Source organism: Paralichthys olivaceus, chromosome 6 (genome assembly GCF_024713975.1).
Source record: "Paralichthys olivaceus isolate ysfri-2021 chromosome 6, ASM2471397v2, whole genome shotgun sequence".
NCBI classification, from domain to species: Eukaryota; Metazoa; Chordata; class Actinopteri; order Pleuronectiformes; family Paralichthyidae; genus Paralichthys; species Paralichthys olivaceus.
The window spans coordinates 21,238,001-21,258,601 of record NC_091098.1 but is presented as its reverse complement, the minus strand read 5'-3'; the positions used below and the strand labels follow the sequence as shown (position 1 = coordinate 21,258,601).

The 20,601-nt window shown below is 40.2% G+C and overlaps 1 protein-coding gene and 1 long non-coding RNA gene across 2 annotated transcripts; one reads left to right on the top strand and one right to left on the bottom strand.

The window, feature by feature from the left end:
• The first annotated feature begins 23 nt into the window (after positions 1-23).
• Positions 24-5,686, top strand: LOC109635116 (uncharacterized). The gene is made up of 3 exons (XR_002203116.2): positions 24-148; positions 438-549; positions 5,146-5,686. It is a non-coding gene; the product is annotated as an uncharacterized lncRNA (long non-coding RNA).
• Positions 5,687-7,732: 2,046 nt separating this feature from the next.
• Positions 7,733-16,887, bottom strand: LOC109635213 (rho-related GTP-binding protein Rho6-like). The gene is made up of 5 exons (XM_020096238.2): positions 16,638-16,887; positions 15,857-15,944; positions 12,053-12,162; positions 11,717-11,851; positions 7,733-11,590 (listed from the first exon to the last, which is right to left on the bottom strand). Exons 1-5 carry the CDS (start codon positions 16,755-16,757, stop codon positions 11,345-11,347), a joined length of 699 nt encoding a protein of 232 aa, XP_019951797.1. The 5' UTR covers positions 16,758-16,887; the 3' UTR covers positions 7,733-11,344.
• Positions 16,888-20,601: the final 3,714 nt, after the last annotated feature.

Sequence of the window (20,601 nt, the reverse complement as noted above, 5' to 3'; positions counted from 1 at the left end):
GGCCTCGCTTGTTTGGCACACGGACACCTAAACGCCTGAACAAAAATAAAATAATTTTCTATCTCGAGCACAAGGTGGCGACAGCGTCACGAGCAAACACGAAGTGACGCCATGAACAAGGTTTCCCTGTTTCACCACGTGAAACCAGGTAAAAGATCAGACGCCACTCTACGTACATTTGTTAAATCCTGATTTGACTGACGTAGAGAAGTTAAATGTTTTTGGAAATACAGTTTCACGTGTCAGACATTTGTTCTGCTTGTGGGGGAGGGGGAAACATTTAACTTCAGACCTGTTCTAATCAAAATCACAATAGTGTGTATAGATAAAGGTTTTACAAATCTGAAACTGTGGGTTAATCTTGCCCGGGATAAATTATATAAATGGTGCGTTGATACCAATCCTGCCCATGTAATGCAGTTTATTTATTTTCCCAGCCAAACCCAAAGAAGATTTCAAGTTTCAACAACGAAAATCGAATTGATGTAAAATGGAAAAAGGTCCACATTGAGGAACCAGCTGCAACTAACGTCAGTGCAACCTTCACCGGTGAGACTCCGTTCTTTTATTTTTTAAATATTTATTTTGTCTGCCTTCACAGTGAATGTTGTGTGGCTTCATTTTTCAAGGTAATTCACTGTGACTTCTGATATGGGTGATATGGCACTTTCTGTTCCTGCTCACCACTGCTGCAACCGAGTTTATGTTAAGTATCACGAAAGCTTCAATGTGTATTGCAATGGGATATTTTAAATGCAATCATAAGATAGAGTAGATAAGAAACACCATGTAAAGATTAAGAAGGCAAAATTATAATTAAATTAAAAACCTATGGGGTATCAAGGATTATCAATACAGGGAAAATGTCTGTCTGAGTTCATTTAGTGAAACAATTTATATTGATGGGACTGAAAGACGCCTCCTGAATCTATATAATTCAGTGGGACAGTCTCTTATCAGTCTGTTGTTTGCCACAGATTATAAAGTGCAGCCATGATGAAACAGGTCTGTCTGCTTAGTAGCTACCACTTAAAACACAAAGCCTCTGCAGCATATTAACATTCAGGAAGTGCAGACACCAAACCTTGTTTTCCCTGTAATCTAAACCATCCTCTGGTGTCTGTGTGAGCGTACATGCTCCCGCAAACAGATGAAAGACGTTTCAGATGATGCCTTGCTCCACTACGGTCCAGACGGGCTAGATGCTTGTTCATATTCTGGACCTGCCTCTTCATCCTGAGAGAGATCAAGAGAGATTTATGGAGCCCTTGTGAAGGTGAAGCGCTTTCAGTACGAACAGATCAAAGTTGATGGGATGAAGAAATAAATGCACACACAAAGGGGGAAAGATAGTGAGGATGAAAACAATGAACTGGTGAGATAAAAGCCAGAGTTTGTATTTAATGTACTGAACTGTGGCTAGGGTTTGACAAACACTAGCCTGACAAACACCATTTGACTTTGTGAAATACATGAAATGGATTAAAAAGGAAACATTTCTTTTTCAACCACCAACAATAATGAGTGAGCTCTATATGTGCTGGTATTTGGATGTATTTATACCTTTGCACAACTGTTCCTTCTCACCTAACCATTTTTTTCAATATATCATACAATTACTTTACAGTACATGGATTACATAGACATTGAGCAGTATAAGTACAACAAAATAAATGAAAATGTTGAATGAACAGGAAAAACAGCCTTTATTTAAATTTGGGAGTGTTCACACGTTACTTCATTTAACTAGTTATTCGTGTTTTGGTGAGTTCAGTGACCGTGAGGAAAAAATAGTATTTGAAGACACTATAGAGCACATACCTCCACCAGACAGATGTCAGTCATCTAAATTTGCCTGATGTTTTTTCATCAAGAACCATCAAAATGTTATAATGTTATAGAAAGTGAGAAAAAAAAAAACATCCTGGATCCGCTCCCTGATCCAAATCCACATTAAAGTGGAGTGGAGTTCTTCCCTGACCCGTACTACATCCCCTAATGAAGTTTCATGTTAATCTGTCTCATAGTTTTTGTATAATACTTTCAAACAAACAGACTGGGGTGAGAAAGCAACCTGCTTGGCGGTAATTACATTTCTTTAATACCATATGAGTCTCCAACTTTCTACAAGTTTTATTTGTGTCACAGCTAATGTTAATGATTCGGAAGCTTGACTGACTTCAGCTAACGTTGTGTAATGTTGACTATTACCTAATTCTGATCACTAACAGCTGACCATTGATTACTGTTAGGCTTTGAGTGAGCAAGGAGATCAATTTCACAGGGTTGACAAACAGTGTGGCTTAGGGTCAATTCTTTCGCTCTCAATACTTTTGATTTTAAGATATAATCTGGAATACACACCACTGATTAGGAAATATTTAGTTAGTCATGCTGTAGAAACAGACTTTAGCTGGAACCACATGATTAGGTGGCACAGATACAGTTGCTTTTAGCTGTTCTCCAGATGTGCACATCACATCTCCAGTTGTAACCCTCTCCCCCAGCTCATAACAACAGTCAACCCCCATCCCGAGCACCTCATGCGCCCCTGCCTCGACTCCCATCCCAGCACATTTCCCCATGTCTGGCGTGGATGTCTAATTAAGCAGCCAGAAGAGCACTCACTCTTGACATGCCCCCAGGCTGTGCCAAATGGCCCACGTGGGCAGGAAGTGGGGGTTAGGTGTGGTGATGGGGAACAATGTGCATAAACAGGGATTTTTGGGGAGAGTCATAATTCAGGGGTATGAGGGGAGGCAGACCAGGGGAGTCGATTTCCCTCCGGTAGGGACACACAGGGTCTTATCTTTCCTGCAGACCCGTGCGGAGCACCGGGCTGTGTGGACATGGCTCACCTCACTGCACTTGGGAGGAAGGAGAAAATATGCAGAGCAGACATGATAAACTGCTTAGTATACACAGCACACACTGACACACATTCATACACCAGTTCACATGTACATCATAATGCATGGATGCCAATAGCTGCAAACACAGTGCTCACAGTCACACAAAGAGACAATGGAAACACACTGACAAAGAATAACATGATGTACAGCAGCAGATGCTTTAACTGAATGAATACTAAACTACGTTTCTAGCATATTATGCACAATATGCTAATACAGCTTATTATAGTTAATATTAATGTGAGCCAGTCCTCAGGGTTCAGGGCTATAGGAAGGCTGTGCTCTGCTGTCTGGTGATGTTTGTGTGCCTCATTGAGTCGCCCAAAGCACACAGACCATCACAGGCTGCGAGCTGCCCTGCCCCTCAACCTGTCACATCACAGCAGCTTTGGGCTGAACAGTCAGACACAGAGCGACGGACTGATTGAACAAGACGTCACTTCAATAAGTCCAGTACGATTCGAGAAAATCAGCTTTTATTCTTATTTTTCTGCCAATGTTGGCTGCTGTATTCCATTCTTTTGTCCAGGAGAGGGCTGACGGAGTGATCCATCATAATATGATTATACATTGACAGCTTTTATTTGAAAATACTAATAGGCTGTTAAAAGGAACAGTTTGACATTTTGGGAAATATGCTAATTTGTTTTCCTGCTGAGAATTAGATGAGAAGATCAATACCACTCTCATAACTGTCCAAATGAACAATCAAGATGTATGGTTGGTCATCAATGAGCTATATGTGCTGCTTTTTGACAGAGCCAGGCTTGCTGTTTCCACTCATAACGCTAGGCTAAGCTAACGGGCTGCTGGTTGAAGAGTTATTAACCACACAGAAATCAGTCTCATGTAGATCTTCTCATCTCCAACATTTCTTAACAGTACATGGATTATATAGACAAACAGTAGTACAAAAACATTTATAATTAGAATTACCATCCTGTGGTTATATGCCTCTGTCAAACTGTGCAGTATCAGTTTAAACAAAAGACTGTACATAAAGAGGTCTACACACATTTTGTTATCCAGACCAGTATGAGGTCACTGTCACCTTTGACCTTCGACCACTGAAATGTAACCAGGTCACCTTTGAGTCCACATGAAAACTGATCACAATTTGACAAAATTCCATAAAGGCAGACTCTAGATCTCATGTTGGAGAGGCAGAAAACAGGTTTTGTGAGACCACTGTGACTTTGACCTTTGACCCTCCTACATCAAAACATCTACTCAGTTCTTCTTTGAGTCCAAGTTAACCTTCGTACCAAATTTGAAAGACTTCTCTCAGTCTGTTTTTAAGATAACATGTTCACAAGAAAAAGGGGTTTGTGACGTCCCAGTGATCTTGGCCTTTGACCTTTGACCACTAAAATCAAATCACTTCTTCTTTGAGACCAAGTGCACATTTGTGCCCAAGTACAGAATATATTGAGGAGCTAGAGTCTTCTGTTTGATATGCATGGGCCAGCCCCTCCTCTTTTTCCATTCTTCTAATTGGAAAGAAACAAAGAAACGTTACATGGCGATCAAAAGTCTGTCTCCTCTTCCTTATGGTCAGACTTTGGGATAATCACATCATTCAGGGCCATTGCAGCGGCATGCACCTTCTCAAACTCCACTGGGTTCTTGATCGTGCTCGTCATGACTTCCAGTGTCTACAGCAGTAATGACATCGTACAGCCTGTCATAGCGACCATGTCCTCTGGAGTGAAGCGTGGAGAGTCAGACGACCATATGGGACATTCTTTCCCCTGCACATCACCCAGCTGAGCCTTTGACATACAACCCAATTTTCCATTAAGGGACAGGAGTTATGACACTGTCAGAGCAGCTGTGGCAAAGCTCGCTGTTATAGTGTGTGTGTGTGTGTGTGTGTGTGTGTGTGTGTGTGTGTGTGTGTGTGTGTGTGTGTGCGTGTGTGCGTGCGCGTGCGTGCGTGTGTTCAGGCATTTGGGGGAATATAACCTATACGTCAGTCTGCAGATAGCTCATCAGTAACCAGGCAGCATACTGTAGCTCATCCTCTCATGAGCCAGTTTTCCTCCTGCTCTGCTCCTGCAGCGGTGGAGAGGTCTGATAGGTTGGCTGAACGAATGTGTGTGAGAGACTGCATCATATGTGCCTGTTTTCATGTGTGTCAGGGTTGCCATGTCTGATAGATGATTCGCTTATGTGGTAATGAGCCCTGCTGCTCTGTGACCATTTTTTTCTGACTCCCCATTACGGGTTTCAGATGCCACAACTTGCTCATCCGAAATCATCCTTCCCCCAAATCCTGATCCTCTACTGCTGCAGGCACCATCCATCCAGGGAGGAAGGGACAAACGTCTAGACTGCACAGATCACTTGATTCTGACCTGTGCATTAGTCTACATCCAACATGTCAGTAACACACGTGTCAATGTTGGCCTGTATGTATGGAGGGCCACAATTGTATTTTGTCAATTTATTTATGGATCTATAAATCAATTTGTAAACAAATGTATTCATACATATGTTTTATTGTACAATTATTTATTAAATGATGAAATGCCTTATTGCTATTTCCATGACACTTGTGGTTTTCCATAGACCTATACATCTATTAGTATTCAATGTATGAATAAAGTAGCTGCTTAAAGTATTTTCTGTGATTATTAAGCCAGTGAGTATCACTGGCTTAGCATAAAGACTGGAAAGGGGTTATCACTTGAATGACTGTCCCGGCCAAGAATATTTTTTCTTACAATAAGCAAAGTTGACCAGCTGAGGATATTAAATATGATTCGATCTTCTCATGTCTTACATATTTATTTCAAAACCAGCACAAAAAGCCTCATCCAAAAAAGTGGGGTCTTCTTTAGAAAACTATGTCTGGGCCTCAGTTCCACATCCCAGACACAGTGTAATCGTGCCTCGGAGCAAACTACCGTGGATGACAGGCTCAATGTGCCTTCATCAGAGGTTTATCTGATTTGCAGAGACATGCAATGTACATGGGCCAATTCTAGATAAATGTGTGCAAGAGAGACGGGGAGACAGAGAAACTGGAGAGAGATAAGAAATGGGAGAAGTGTAGACACACAGGCCGGCAGCCCGCTTTATCCAAAAGACCATCAAACTACTATTCCATTTCTGGCTACAGAAAATCAATGTTGGAGTCGACAAGAGACTAAATTTATCTTAGACCGGTGATGCAGAGCTTATTCTGACAATTTCCTCCTCTCCTGTTGCACAAAAGAAATTGATAAAGAGGTCATGAGGCACTGCTGTATCCTGTGTGTGATAGTTCAGGAATGGCAAACATTCAGCCACTTTATCCACATCATATCATCACTGAGCAGGGGTACATAGCCAAGGAGTTCTTGATAAGAGTCGATATCAGTCAAGTAAAAGACTAAGCAAATATGATCATGGAGGTCGGGAAGGATGGTTGGTTACATAAGGAACGGAAGGAGAAGAGACAGTAGTGGCAGTGGAGTTAAGTTTTTAATTTTATTGATGGAATATTTTGTTCTTCTTCTAAATTACTTGACTTTATCCATTGTGGCCTTAACCACACGTGAGCTCTATAGCACAAATATGTGTGGGCAGATTGATCCACACAGTATCAATGACATGAAGTCTCGTTTTGATTATCAATAGAATCCTGGACATGCAAACTCTCTTCTTAATGCAGCCCCATTGACATCTCTGCTGTTGCTGTGTACTATGACGACCTGTTAAGTTCAGAGAAAATGCATTTTATTTCATATTAAAAACTCTACAGTCTTTATTTTATTCCTATTTTGTTTATTTAGAACATGACATAAGTCTATTTTAGGGGGAAAGACTGTAGCGGAAATCTTTCTTTGAGTATCTTTAAAAGACAAAATAACAACTTAACAGGTTAAAAGTTGGTCAGGGAAACCACCATCTGCTTATAAGCTAGCTAACTGATACTTGCTTGGCAACATATGTTTAATAGCTTGTTAATGTAAGATGTATCATTTAACTATCAACATGTGGGGACACTTGGTAACAAATTTGTTTCATAATGATGTAAACTGAGAAAAATGTATACAATTACAAAACTTTGGGCAAATAGACAAATGCCCGACTAACAGGGAAACTCTGATAGTTTAGCTTGATCGGATATATCTATCATACACTAAATCTGAATATTGCCTGTAACACCCCCTCCCTGTATCCGTGTAAAGATACAGCAGAGTAACAAAGACTTGCCAGTTGAGTTTATTTTGGTTAGTGTGTTATTTTTGGCATTTTTGTTTTGACACCATATTGTGAAGCTGCCACCGTCATCAAACTGTAGGTCACACAGTCCTCAGAGACTGCATCAAAAAAAAGTTCCTCTGATGTGCAGAAAAAGCATTTCAGTCTTATTTATTCAGTTTTGGAGAGCTATAGTTAATGACCCTCAGGAATTAGGTTAAATCAATCAGCCTTTCTGTTAGACGCAATATGTTATCTGTATCTTGGCCTTACTGAACTACTGTGCCCATGGCCTGGGAACAGTCTATATTATCATTATTTCTCAAGACAAAATAGACAACATGGTGCGAAGCTATCAGTTTTTGATTCTCTCAAGGAGGTTTGAATTTGATTTAATTACCCAAATAACCATTTGTTCTAATTTGATAAAACCCCTGAAACTGAGAGATGCAGCCTGGTGTTGTCTCATGACTGAAGAAAATACAAACATGTTGAAAAGCAAAATTAAAATGGTATAAGACAAAGTTGTCTTTCCAAACGATGGATATGTTTCATTAAAAGTGTTAAATATTCCATGTGTTCCAAGTTCTTTTAGCAATCCTCCATGTCTTCATCAAAAATAACACAGATTTGCAAATGAACATCAGACATATTTATTTAAATAAAGATTTAAAGATGAAAATGATGTACGACAATAACAAATACAGAATTCAGTCAATGATTTAAGCCTTAACAGGCAACTTGACAAAAACATTTGTTTTGCTCCAGTAACATTCTTTCCCGTGGATTTCAGAAAAAGGATATGTACAAAAAATCATCAACAAAATGAGCAAGAGAGAAACTGTAAAATTCAGGACATGTGCAGGTCTCGCAAAGTCTTAAAAAGCATTACATTTATTTACTCAAAACATTAAAGATAATTAAATATATTAAAAAAATCATAAATCTTGTCTTATGGCAGCTGTAGTCAGCAGTGACTGTTAGTTATCAGTTACAGACCTGTAAACCAAAATGACATTTAAAGACAATGGTCTGTGCAGCAGGAGGCTGTTAGAACACACTTTTAGCTACAGTAGTGAGGAAGATCATCAGCTCAGAGACTTTTACAACAACTTTCGATCATTTTTCATTTACTATTCAATCCATTAATTTTCTGTTCCTTACCAGGTCACAAATCATATTAATAGTATTAATTCTACCATTATATATTTTTCTGGGACGAACAGGAAAATAAAGCGACATATTATCTATCAATTCGAGTCTATATCTTTTCTGTCAGCGATTATTCCTTCATACTTTTATTGGTATGAAAAAAGTATTACATTTAATTATGTGTGGTTTTAAGAATCTTGTTATGTATCGAACCCTGAAATGCTAAATGTAAATTGATGTTGAGGATAACACGATTCTCTGGACAGAGCAAGGGAAATAATGTTTTGGATGACCTGCTTTTTCCAACAACCCACTCACGTTGCTACCAGTGTGGGGTATTTAAAACCTCACCTTCGCTGTGGCTCTTCTGTCTAATGCTACAAGGTGAGGCGCCCTCTCAGAGAGCCATCCCTCCCTCTCTCTGGGAGACAGGAGTCCTGCTCGCACTGTTGCTAGGCAACACATTAAATTCCAGTGTGCTGTACATCCAGAGAAGTCCGGGTTTCTCGGTGCAGACCTACAAATCATCAAGTCCTCCATTAGCTGAGCTGTCAACAGCCACTAATGCCAGAAGACTCAAGCGAATACAAGAACAACATCAACAGCTACAAATCCATTGAAGACAGCCACAAGCAAGAGGAAGCATCCAGAAAAAAAGCTGTTGTAAATGGAAAATGTCAGGAATACTTTGCAGGGAAGTTGAGAGATGTAATCAAAAATATTTTAAAGCATAGAAAGAAAGAAAAGGAAGACGGAAAGAAAAAACCTTAAGACAGGACCGGCCTGTAGTTCAATGTAAAACCCATCCTGTCAGCTCAGGGACATTTTGGGTGTTGATGCAGATGTGGTTGGAATTAGATTTTAAGCCCCTGGAGAAGTTGGTAATACCCAGAATGGTATAACGCTGTACGCAATGTGCTTGTGGAGTGATGGCAGAGCCGGTGTTGTGTCAGAGTCTGTTCCCCTTCACATAATCATTCACTATTGTTAACACTGTGTTTCTTGTAGCACCCTCCTCAGTTAGATCTTTGGTATGGTTTGGCAAGTCAACTAGTTAGGATTTTGGTAAGATTGGGGTCAAGTTAAGTATCTACTATGGCTGGGATTAGAGATTTAGATAAAGTTAGTATTTGTTGACAGGTGCAGTCTCTCAGTGACACCAGCCAATCTTGCAAAGAAAACACAAGAACTGATATTCAGGTGTAAATTGTGGTAAATATGTGAGAGTTTAGGTTTCAACAAAGACGTTAAGTTGTTGATTACAATATTTACGGTCCAATGACAGACTGAAGTCAGGGGATTTAGTCTTAGTCATATTCACCCTCGTTCTGTCAGTTTCCGGTCACTGAATCGTTCCAATCTGCACAGTTGGGTCCGACTCCAAGTCCTTGGAATCTAAAGCCAACAATGCATCAAGGCTGAAATTGGTTGCAAGAGCATCTATATTAACTGTTAATGAACTCCACCAATTTTACACATCAGAGCCTGACATGTTTTCCAGTCTTGGGGAATACTACTACTACGAACAGCATGTCAAAAAAACCCTATCAGACCTCTGTAGCCATCTTCGCCTGAAGCTAGCAGCTCGAAGCTACATTAGCCACTACTAGCATCATTTCTATAAACAGATCCTGAATATCCCATGTGAATATGTGTGCAAAAAGAAATGAGTTGGAGTGCTCAGAGTTTTGGGTGAATAGAAGATCAAGTCTTGGCCCAAATATCTGCTGTCTACACTGGAGGCCCCAAAATATTGGCCATTGTAAGCAGAGGATAATTTGTTATTCGTCGATAGCCAATGGGCTCTGAGATTGCTACAAGGATGACACACCCAAAGTAATGAAGGTGCCAAGTTTTGCAAAAGAACAATGTGTGAAGCAGAGAAGATGATTACTCAGGTTGAGCAGCATCAGCACCTGGAGTTTGTTGAAGCATGGTGAGCACATAGACACAGAGAGTCCGAATTTACAGACTATTACTCTTTAAATATCTATGAGGCAGCATATTCAAACAAATAACTTTTATGGTAGATTAAAATAAACCCACCTCAGTTTGACTTGTATAAAAGAAACAATTGTTTTATCTTTTAAAGACTGTGAAATGTTGATTTAGTTCTTTGCGGGAACATGTATTAAAAACTGATATCCATTAAGCTGCTAAAGCTGGAGGGAGTAGTTAGATGACGCATCATTGATGCAACATCACTAAAATCAAAACTTATTGTTAATAACACTGAACAATTAAGCCTGCTGTGGTGATGGGGGATCTGATAAAACATGTTCATGGCCCAGATTCTGTTTGCTTTTGTCACAGCACGTCCACTCGACGCTGTTTAGTGGCTCATGTGAATGTGAAGTCACGTTGCTCCTTCAGATGTGCTCGCAGGTCGTACTCCCATCACAAGTGAAAACTCTGCTTGCCAAATCCCTCCCGTCTCTCTACCACTCTTTCCCCACTGTCAGCTTTAGTTCCAGAACGAAACACTGCAAGCTTTTCGGCTGGGCCTCTGTTTAAAATTACGCAGTCCGCTTCTATCCTGCAATGTCAGATTTTACATTTCATCCAGTCACTCAGCCCATGTTCTGACCTTAAGGAGACATTCAAATGAAAAGATGGATGGGAAAGGGCTCCACTCTCAGAATTTCAAATGGGTCTCATCAGGGTAATGCAGTGTTTACAACCACTTCCCCCAGAGAAAAGAGGAGGCACTGAACTTATTTGAGCTGACTCCATCACGGCAACCTTTAAGTGAGGAGAACAGCTCTGCACCTTCAAGTGCCTAATCTTTGTTCAAGATTATCTAATTTGATCAGAAATATTTTCAACATCAAACATTTTTCACTCTGTCTCTGTGCTGACTGCTGGTGACAGGTCATGGTGAAAAACTCAGTGTCAGAGTTGAATATAGAGAGTGTAGCGATGGTTTTGAAGTTGTTGAGGGAGTTTGGGCTGCAAAGGAGAGAGAGGGGCTTTGTAGAAATCCACATCGTTGCTCTCTCTCCCTTGCACACCCTGCATCCTTTGCTGAACCAGCTACAGTATACAGTAGTCTGCTTGTCCTTGCTTTATGAGCATGATCCCAGCAGTTTTCACATGATGGAGCAACTCTTGGACTTGTCCTTGCTGAAGGTGGAGGAGAGCAGGTCTGTCTTGCTGGGCAGGTGGAGCAGTCTCTTGGATAGGCGGCGGACGGGGCTGGGTTTACTGGCAGGCTTGAGTTTGTTCATGCACGCCTGAGCTGCGGTACGGAAAACACTGTGGATGCTCTTCTCTGACGTGAAGGCCGAGCACTCCAGGTAAGCCTCTGCTCCGAGCTGCTTGGCCAAGGACGAGCCCTATGTTGTGAGGGGGAAAATATAGGAATGTGAAATTAATGAGTGCGAGCTGGACTAGATGAAGGTACCAGGAGACAGATATCTAGATACATACTCTATGGGAGAAAGGGTAGTCATGGAACAAACCTGTTCATGGGAGATGGGACTCTGTTTCTGATTGGACAGCTCCATGCGTGTGCACACGTCCGTGCGCAGGTCTGTCTTACAGCCTATTAGCAGGATCCGTGTGCTCGGGCAGAAGTCCTGGATCTCTGCTTTCCACTTTTCAAATAAATAAAAAAAAGAGACATCACCAGACTGTCACTGGAAAATGTGAAATACAAAGATCATATATTGAGGAGCACACATCACTGATCGAGGAGGCTGCCACCTTCAGATAACTTCATGGAGACGTAGTCTTAAATAAAGATGTAACACTGCAGTGTTGTTATTCTGTGGCTTTCACATAACAGATGTACATACCTTCTTCAAGGCACCGTCGACTGTGTCAGGTCGGCTGATGTCAAAGCACAAGAGCACAGCATCTGAGTCACTGTAACACAGGGGTCTGACGTTGTCGTAGTATGGAGAACCTGAAAGGACATATCCGATAAAGAGGTAAGTTTGTGTTTTTTTAGAAAGATGAAAGAAATGTCTCCATTTTCCTGTTGTCATGAAGAAAATATAGAATCAGCGTCTCTTTCATACATCGCAAACACATTCAGACCTGCCAAACCAAATGTTAATAAAGATGGACACCATGACTGCTCCCCAAAAGGTAAGATATCTCGATCGCTAGAAATGTGTGTGAAACGTCCTGATTGACAGCTGAGATTGACTTTTGTTTGGTCCAGCCCAAGATGGCAGCCTTTTTAGCTTAATTTTTCATGTTATCATCTGTTTGAATTACATCTTGATTATAAGCCATCAAATTGTTGGATGTTCACCAATATTTGATTGCAGTTGCATGAGTTTTGTGAAGCCTGCTGCAATCAAACAAATTAGAGAAAAGGGTTCAGCACGTTTTTAATGTTGGCCTCCTCCATTCATAGCTGCAGTATTGAAGGTGTCAGTATGTTCTTACTTCTTAGACATAAACAATTAAAACCTGACATATCTTTATATTCCCATGCCTTGATAAACCAGTGGTTTATCTTTTTCATCCACCATTTGCACAACAGAGGCACTATTCCGCTGTTCCTCTGCATGATAAATTTCACTCAGACACTCTACCCTAATATAATAAATATGACACCTTAGTGATGAGAATGTGAATCATGGTGTGAAGGCAATTTCCATCTATGCAGTATTGTGAAAGGTTTCTAACTCTCAGGAAGATTTGGGTGCTAAAAACAGACTGACAGGATGTCCGCTCTCTATTGTTTCCCTCTGCCACCTAATCACTCCCCCCACACACCAACACTAAGATTTAATTTCCTGCTCCTGTCCTCAGGGGCCAAATGTGCACCAGAAGCATTCCTCGCAAATAAAAGACAATATAATTATACCAGGAATAGATACTTCTAATAAGCCTCAACCGGAATTAACTAACAATCATGTTATCTTGATGAGTCTGGCTCTGGAGACAGTTATGATTGCGTTTTTTTACTTTAATATCATGGCCAAGTGAACCGAGCCCTTCTAGTTTATGCACTCTTTGACTTAACTCTGCAAAGTAGGACAACTTATACAACTAAAATCTATCAATAACTTTTCTTTTAGTTGGAATCAAAGCAGCCGTCACATAACTGTCCAAGGTGATGTAAGGCTGGGGAAAGAGGAGGCAGAGAGATTTGAAGAGCACACAACTTCTGCACCTACCAACGCCCACACATCAGCAGCCCCCTGCCTGGACACACAAACACACACACAGATATGCACGTACACACAACCCGTACAGTTGAGCAAACATTAGCTGAAGGAGTACGGGTGGGCGATCAAATTTATATTGAGATCATTCTTGAAGACGTCCACGTTTCAAGAGAATTGTAAAGATCGTGACATTTAATAACATTTATAGTAGAGATGTTCCAATACCAGCATCAGAAATGCCTTTGATACTGCCGAAGATGCCAGGTCGGGCACTGGCGAGAACCCTGATCTATGTCTATGTCATCTTTAAAGTACATTAGTTCCACTCAGACAAAACTGCAATTTTCCTTTCCTGGAAATCGCTTCTTTTTCACCGCTCCAAAACGACAGTTGCGCTATAATGTCACTGGCAAGTTCAATTTTTTAGGGGCAGTGAAAAATAAATGATTTTCAGTAGTGTAGGATTAGCCAGAGCCAGCTGTCTGCAATATGGCAATATTTTACAGTAGAGTCCCATAAGTAAAATGTCAACCATATGCAAGACTTAAGTTTCAAGCTATTTAAAGGAAGTAATTGCTGTGTATTTCTTTTTAATTATGACAAAGAAGGTAATCTATTGCATTCATTCTTTGCATGTATTTGTTTTTTTAAAGGCCATACAACAATGGTCACGATAATTCCTGTGGAGCAACGTCATGAAGATCATAAAGTCGGAGAGTGAACTTCTTACTTTGTGTGTATTTGTATTGCAAATGTAAATAGGTCTTATGTAATGTTTCCTGGAAACAGTGACTGTCCAGAAAGTTTTTTTTTTCGTGGGAGAGAAACAGACAAACCTACATTAGTTCAGTGTTGGTCTCCGTTACATAATTGTTTTTTTAACGCAGCACACACCATAAGGCAGGGAGGAGGTCATGCATATCTTTTCTCTCAGTATCCCTCAATTGTGCCTTCTGTTCACAGCAACTGTATGACACACACACACATATACACATGGAAAGACAGGACTCACACACAAACACACTCACTTGCCCACAGACTTCCACCCCCTGCATGGATGAGGCTTCCCCCTTTCCCCTGTGAAACCTCCTCTCTGAAGGCCAACTGGCATTGCTCCACTTCCTCTGCGCACAATGCCTCAGCCGCTACTGTTATGAAAGAAATCCATACTGCAGCTAATAGCTTTTCCTATTGCTTCTACTTATATAATGCTTCTGTATGTTTAAGGTCATTGTGTCATTAGGCCACTGATATCAACCTATCCACACAGCGTACCAAACATTTTAAATATAGCAACGCAAAACAGACATTTTATACATTTGACCCAAATTCCCAGAGCAGAACTGTGACATTATTTTCCTTATTGATTAATATGTATATTGTTTTTTAGGGTTATTTGGATTATTCAGTTGATCATTTGGGTTATAAAATGTTTGAATTTTGAATTGTAGAAAATACATGGTCAAGACCGTGTCTTCAGCTGCCAGATGTCAGTCAAATACTTAAGGATACTCAGTTTACGATCATAAAAACGAAATTTCTAGTCTGCATTTATGATAAATGTAGCTGAGAAAAATGTCTGATCTTGTTGATTCCAAATCATTCACCCACTTTGCTTAAACCTGAGCTAAAATCATGGATTTGCTGTTTCCCTCTGATTTGTTTCATCAAGATCCATTTATTAATCTCACAATGTTAAAGAAAAAAACATCTGTTGATCTGACTCCTGATCCAGATCCCTACCATACTCTGAATGGGTTCTTCCCTGAACCATGCCCTAACACGTTTTTGTGTCATGCTGCTCACTAACAAATAAACAGACAAAGACAAACACACAACTTTCATGGTGGAGTTAATGATCATTAGCTACAAACCTAATCAAATTAATGTTGCGAAACAAAAAGCTGTTAATTAACACTTAGTACATATTTAATTAAATTGGTTATGTTAGTCAAACTCGACTGCCTGTTTGTCTTTGGCTGTGAGTCTTTAATTAATCGAAATTTTCAATCATTTGAAGGATTCCATGTGTAGAATAGTATGATGTGTGTTCTATACTGTGTACTTTGGGCCCCAGTTGCTCATGAGTAACCCAGTCAGGGTTTGTTTCCAAAGAGTCCCACTCACTCCCTGCTCCTCTTTTTCAAGGAACGTCTTGACTGTGACCAGATTTCACACTGTAGTGAAAAAGAGCTTAACTGCATCAAAACAGGACTGACAGATAGTGACGCCTGTGTAAACAACAACACTGTGAGTAAGACAAAGGAGCCGAGGGGCTTCTCTCCAGACTCACTGTCTCATCGGGAGGGTAAACAAGTCCCACAAATTAACCTATGAATACAGTACTGAAACTGACGGCTTCAAACACTGCCCAGACGCAAAACATTGACAGACTGGCTGGCTTTAAATTCTCCGTGAGGCAGTTTGATTAAACTCTGAGCATATTAAAAAGAGAAAAAGAGCCAAGATCCTCACCTGATGTGTCCCAGAGACTGAGCTCCACCCGCTGGTCTTCAAGCTCCAGACAGGCTGTGTAGTTCTCAAACACAGTAGGGACATACGTCTAGAAACGGACCAAGAGTTTGGGAGCATTTAATACTTCTGTTTATTTCAAATCACAAACTCACATGAACACTAATTAACTTACTCATAGGGCTGGGTATATATATATATATATATATATATATATATATATATATATATTCGACTTTTGTTATATTGCTATTGATGGAAATTATATTGTCTTATTGTCCAGCCCTACTTATCCATTATTTAGTAGTGAGATCAAATGCCTATCATGAGGCTGACCAACAGCAAAAGGTGTGAAATGTTTAATTATACAACATGAAAGACAAATTACATGTTCAGATTTCTAAACAACCTTGTTATTTTCAAGTGATTGACACAATAAATAAATAATCAAAACTCAATTATCAATTATCTTATTTACACTGGTTTATTCACAGTCTGGAAGTATAACCCCTCTTTACAACACCAATTCAATATAGTATTAATCATGCCATGGGAGAAATAATATATGTTAAAACGTATATCATATATCAATAGCTTTAAATATAGGAGCACTTAACCAAACCGTATTGGAGTAAGAGGTATAATATATGGAGCAGGAAGACAATGAACTCCTTCGACCATTAAGGGCAAAAATAATTCATCACAGTTACTTAAATGAACTGTACAATAACACAACTGATGCCACAGTAACTGCAGGCACTTCGCTAGTAAAGAGAGCTCATACCTCTGGGTAACAGTCCTTGGCCAACACTTGTAACATCGCTGTCTTCCCGCACTGGACGTCTCCCACCAGGACCAGTTTACACCTCGCTACAAAAGGCTGGGGGAGTCTTCTCTCCTTCATGATGGGGAGTGAGAAATAAAGGGTGGAATAGCAAGAGGAAGAGTGGTTGGAAGAAGTGATAGAATCAAACCCTTCTGCCTCCAGCTCGGTGTGTCAGTGAGGGAGAGAGGAGCAGTGAGTGAGAGGGGGAGAGACACTGCTGAAGTTTATAATGAGGCTCCAACCAATGAGAGGAGGAGGAGGAAGAGGAGGAGAAGGAGGAGGAGGGCAGAGCTGCAGGGCTGCAGGGCTGTGGCCAGGTTTTTATAAATATTAAAGTCATGTTGAGTCCCCTCCATACACCACCTTAACTGAACCACCCTCACACCTCCACCACAAAACAAAGAAGAGGACATTCTTTTAAATATTTGGCTTCTCTATACTTATTCCGTTTAGAGAATACTGATGAGACTTAGCATACAGTGTAATGAATACTAAGTGTGTGAAGGTTTTTAATTCACATAATGGAATATAAACTCCCTGCAGACAGAAATAAACAAATTCACACACAAGATTTAATGATTTACATGCACTTGCTTTGTGTCTCCATAAGGAAGACATGTCCCCATAATGTGACACCATTTGTTATCTTTATTTAATACACAATCTTTATTATATATTTACATTGTCTCAATTATTTTTGCTCATCTAAACTCTTAATTGAATAATTTATCATTAAGTTTATTTTTAAAAATGCCCATCACTTTATCTCAGAGACCAAAATGAGATTATTAAAATCTATTTTTTAAGTCATGAAACAATCATGACAGCGGAGACTGAGTGCGTTTGAATGTATTTGCACACAGGCAGGTGATCGCCACTGGCTCCTAATGTGAAATCCAGGATACTTGAGCAGCAGCCGATCACTTTGTGTTTGTGAAAGCCAGAAGTAATCAGGAAGTACCTGTAGTCGGACTCAATAGGTTTTGTCTTCACGTGATATATCTTCTTTGTTTTGTCATTGTTGTTGGTCAACTGATAACCTGACTGACAGACAATGTCTATGAAAGGTCTGAGGCAGGAAGGTACACATTTATCAGAATTTTTCTTTCACTCTTTCTGTCATATATATATTTTTGTGTTTATATTTCAATCCATAGCTGGATACGGACGTGTGCAGATTCTCGCAATTATGAAACGTATGAGTGACTTTACATATGTTTCTACATCATGTAGCGTGCGGGGCCAAGCGGAGCCTGCAAACACATGACAGATGGCTTCATCAATCTGAAGTGTAACAGAGATTTTTAAAAGTGTCAGCCATTTGGAGAGCGAGTGGAGCGTGGCGTGTTGTGCCGAACATAAATGGAAAGAACCGCTCATCTGTCACAGAGGACTCTTTGATGCCATTAATGTACAGCATGAAACTCTGCATGGGGACATGGGCTGCACCTGCTGCCTGGTTTAGAGATAAACAAGGTAAAATGCTCTTTGCTTCATTGAAATTTCTACCTATGTGCTCTGCTCTGTTGCCTCTAATACAAATACATTAAACCAATACATGCAAACACTTTCAGCTACTTCCACTTTCACACCCCCATGCTCCAGTTCTCCCTCTTGCTGTTTAAGTCTGACTTTCAAAACATTGAGTTACAGACAGTTTGTCAGAATGAATTCCTCTATTCCTTTTCTCCACTGTGGAAAAATCTGTCTTTCATTTTGTTATAATAATCATACACATAAACATGGTTCAGTGGTTAGCACTGTTGCATGGTTGCATGTTCTCAGCATGTTCTCTGTATGTTGGCCCTGCGATACTCTGATGACCTGTCCAGGGTAGGTGAGGTTTTTTTGTGCATATTTCGAGCCAGGCTAACTCTTCCCCCCTGTTTCACCTCTTCATAACAAATTACACCAATCAGCTCTAGACCTGACTGTAAAGTTTCCATGTTTTGGACCTTTGGAATCACAGTCATTCAGCATTTGTTCATGTGTTCAGCTGAAGCAGGATGTGTTTTAGAGCTATCCTACTGAACTCTGTGTCACCAGTGTTTTTCCTGATGCGAAGTGACAGCAGTCTGAGATGGTTGCACACTGTGGTTATCTGAAGATGCGGTGAGGTTTTTTTAATCCTAAAACTCTGACTTCTCGAGTAAAGCTAACACGTTGACCTATAGTGCTGGCTAACATGCTCTGTGGGCACCTGACGATTGTCTGACCTAGATTTATCATGCACTGGGTTGAAAGGGGCATTTTTCCCCCTTGTTTCACTTTTACCTAACTCACCTCACTGACATTTAGTGTGTGTGTGTGTGTGTGTGTGTGTGTGTGTATGTATGTATATCAACATATATTGATGCTAGAGAAGAGACAAACACAAAGGCATTAATCCCAAATCCAATTCTAATCATCTCTGAGAAAGGACCCAAAAAAGAAAAACCCATCACAACCCAAATGCCTTGAAGCAGAATAATTTGCATAATTTAAGTATACGACGTGGTTGAGAGCTCTCGCATTATGTAGATCAGGGTATGAATAAAGAGTATTAACATACACACAAGTGCAATCATGAGGTGGAAATGTTTTGCTATGCAGTTACAGTCAGACCTGCCTGTTAATTGCTGTTGAGCATGCCACAGTTTACTAATACTGCAAAGGAGAACTTGGCTCATTATCATAGTACATAGGTATTTCTTATGGTTATGCTAAAAATTGGGTGATAGCAGTGGCGGAGGATGTTCCCCACTCTTAGCAAACAGTTGTAGAAAGGATGATAAATAAAATAAGTATAAATAAATGGAGAGTATAAGAGTGGTGGTGGCTTGGTTTGTCAGTTATGTAAAAAATAGCTAAACCTAAAAGCTTTACATGTAGGTTTCCATAAGCCACAAGTGTAGTTGAATAGATCTGCATGGATGTTTATATGTCTTGACATCTACATTGTAAAATCTCCATTAAACTGTGTCATGTATGGGCAGAATGAAAGAGAAGAAATTATAGAGTAGGTTCCAATGACATACAAAATAGACAAGTATGAGATGAGACAGAATTGATACGATTACAGAGCCAATCATATCGAGGCTAATGTGCAGTAACACAAAGGGAGTTATTTCATATCAGAAGTACAATAACTGATGAGAGCTCTTAACGCTGCCCAGCTCTCAACCTTCAGTCTGAACAGCGCCACTTCAGGAAGATAGAGTTTCAGAGTGGCTGCATAAAAATACAGAAGTAAAGCCACATTATGAATGAGCAGAAGAGGGGCACACGCCGGCTGCTCCTTTGGTCTGGGACTCAAAAAGTGCCCTTTTCAAATGTCAGAGCAGAGCTTGACCGTGCACTTTGCATGTACCTGCACTAGTATCAGACAGAAATGGGGGGGGGGGGGGTCATAAATTAGAACAATTTTGCCAAAAAGAAACAAAAGAAGATGCTTGTGTTGACCTGTGTGTTCTTTCTCTATACCCCTGTTCACTTTTGATTTCACCAATGATGCTGACTGTTAGTGCTCTTATGTTAACCTTAGAAAAAAATGTGAACAAGAATTTCAGTAGCATTTCTTTGCAATTTCCAGGCAAGTGGAGCTCAATGTACCAATGCTGACTATGTTGTCATGACAATGTACTGCCCTCTGAAGGTGGGGAACAGAAAGCGCAGTGCATGCAGAGCCATGACACCTCAACACCATGAACGCAGAGGAATGGTTTTCTTGTTGGAGGAGGTGTAGAACACTTCTCTGTGGTATCTAGAAAGAGGATGTTGCAGTCAAATATTATTTATTGGCGCTCTTCACAGCACCCAAGGTCACCTTACCGGGCAGATATCAAAACAGAACAAAAAAACATATATGAAAAAGATCAATAAAATTAACTGTGGATAAAACATTATGTGGGTTGACCAATTGGAAACCAATCAGACTGAATAT

Coding starts and splice junctions, on each gene's coding strand:
- LOC109635213 (XM_020096238.2), bottom strand. CDS start 16,757: ATGAAGGAGAGAAGACTCCCCCAGCCTTTTGTAGCGAGGTGTAAACTG. Junction 15,945..16,637: donor CCAAGGACTGTTACCCAGAG/GTATGAGCTCTC, acceptor GTCCGTTTCTAG/ACGTATGTCCCTACTGTGTT. Junction 11,591..11,716: donor GTCCCATCTCCCATGAACAG/GTTTGTTCCATG, acceptor CTCACAACATAG/GGCTCGTCCTTGGCCAAGCA.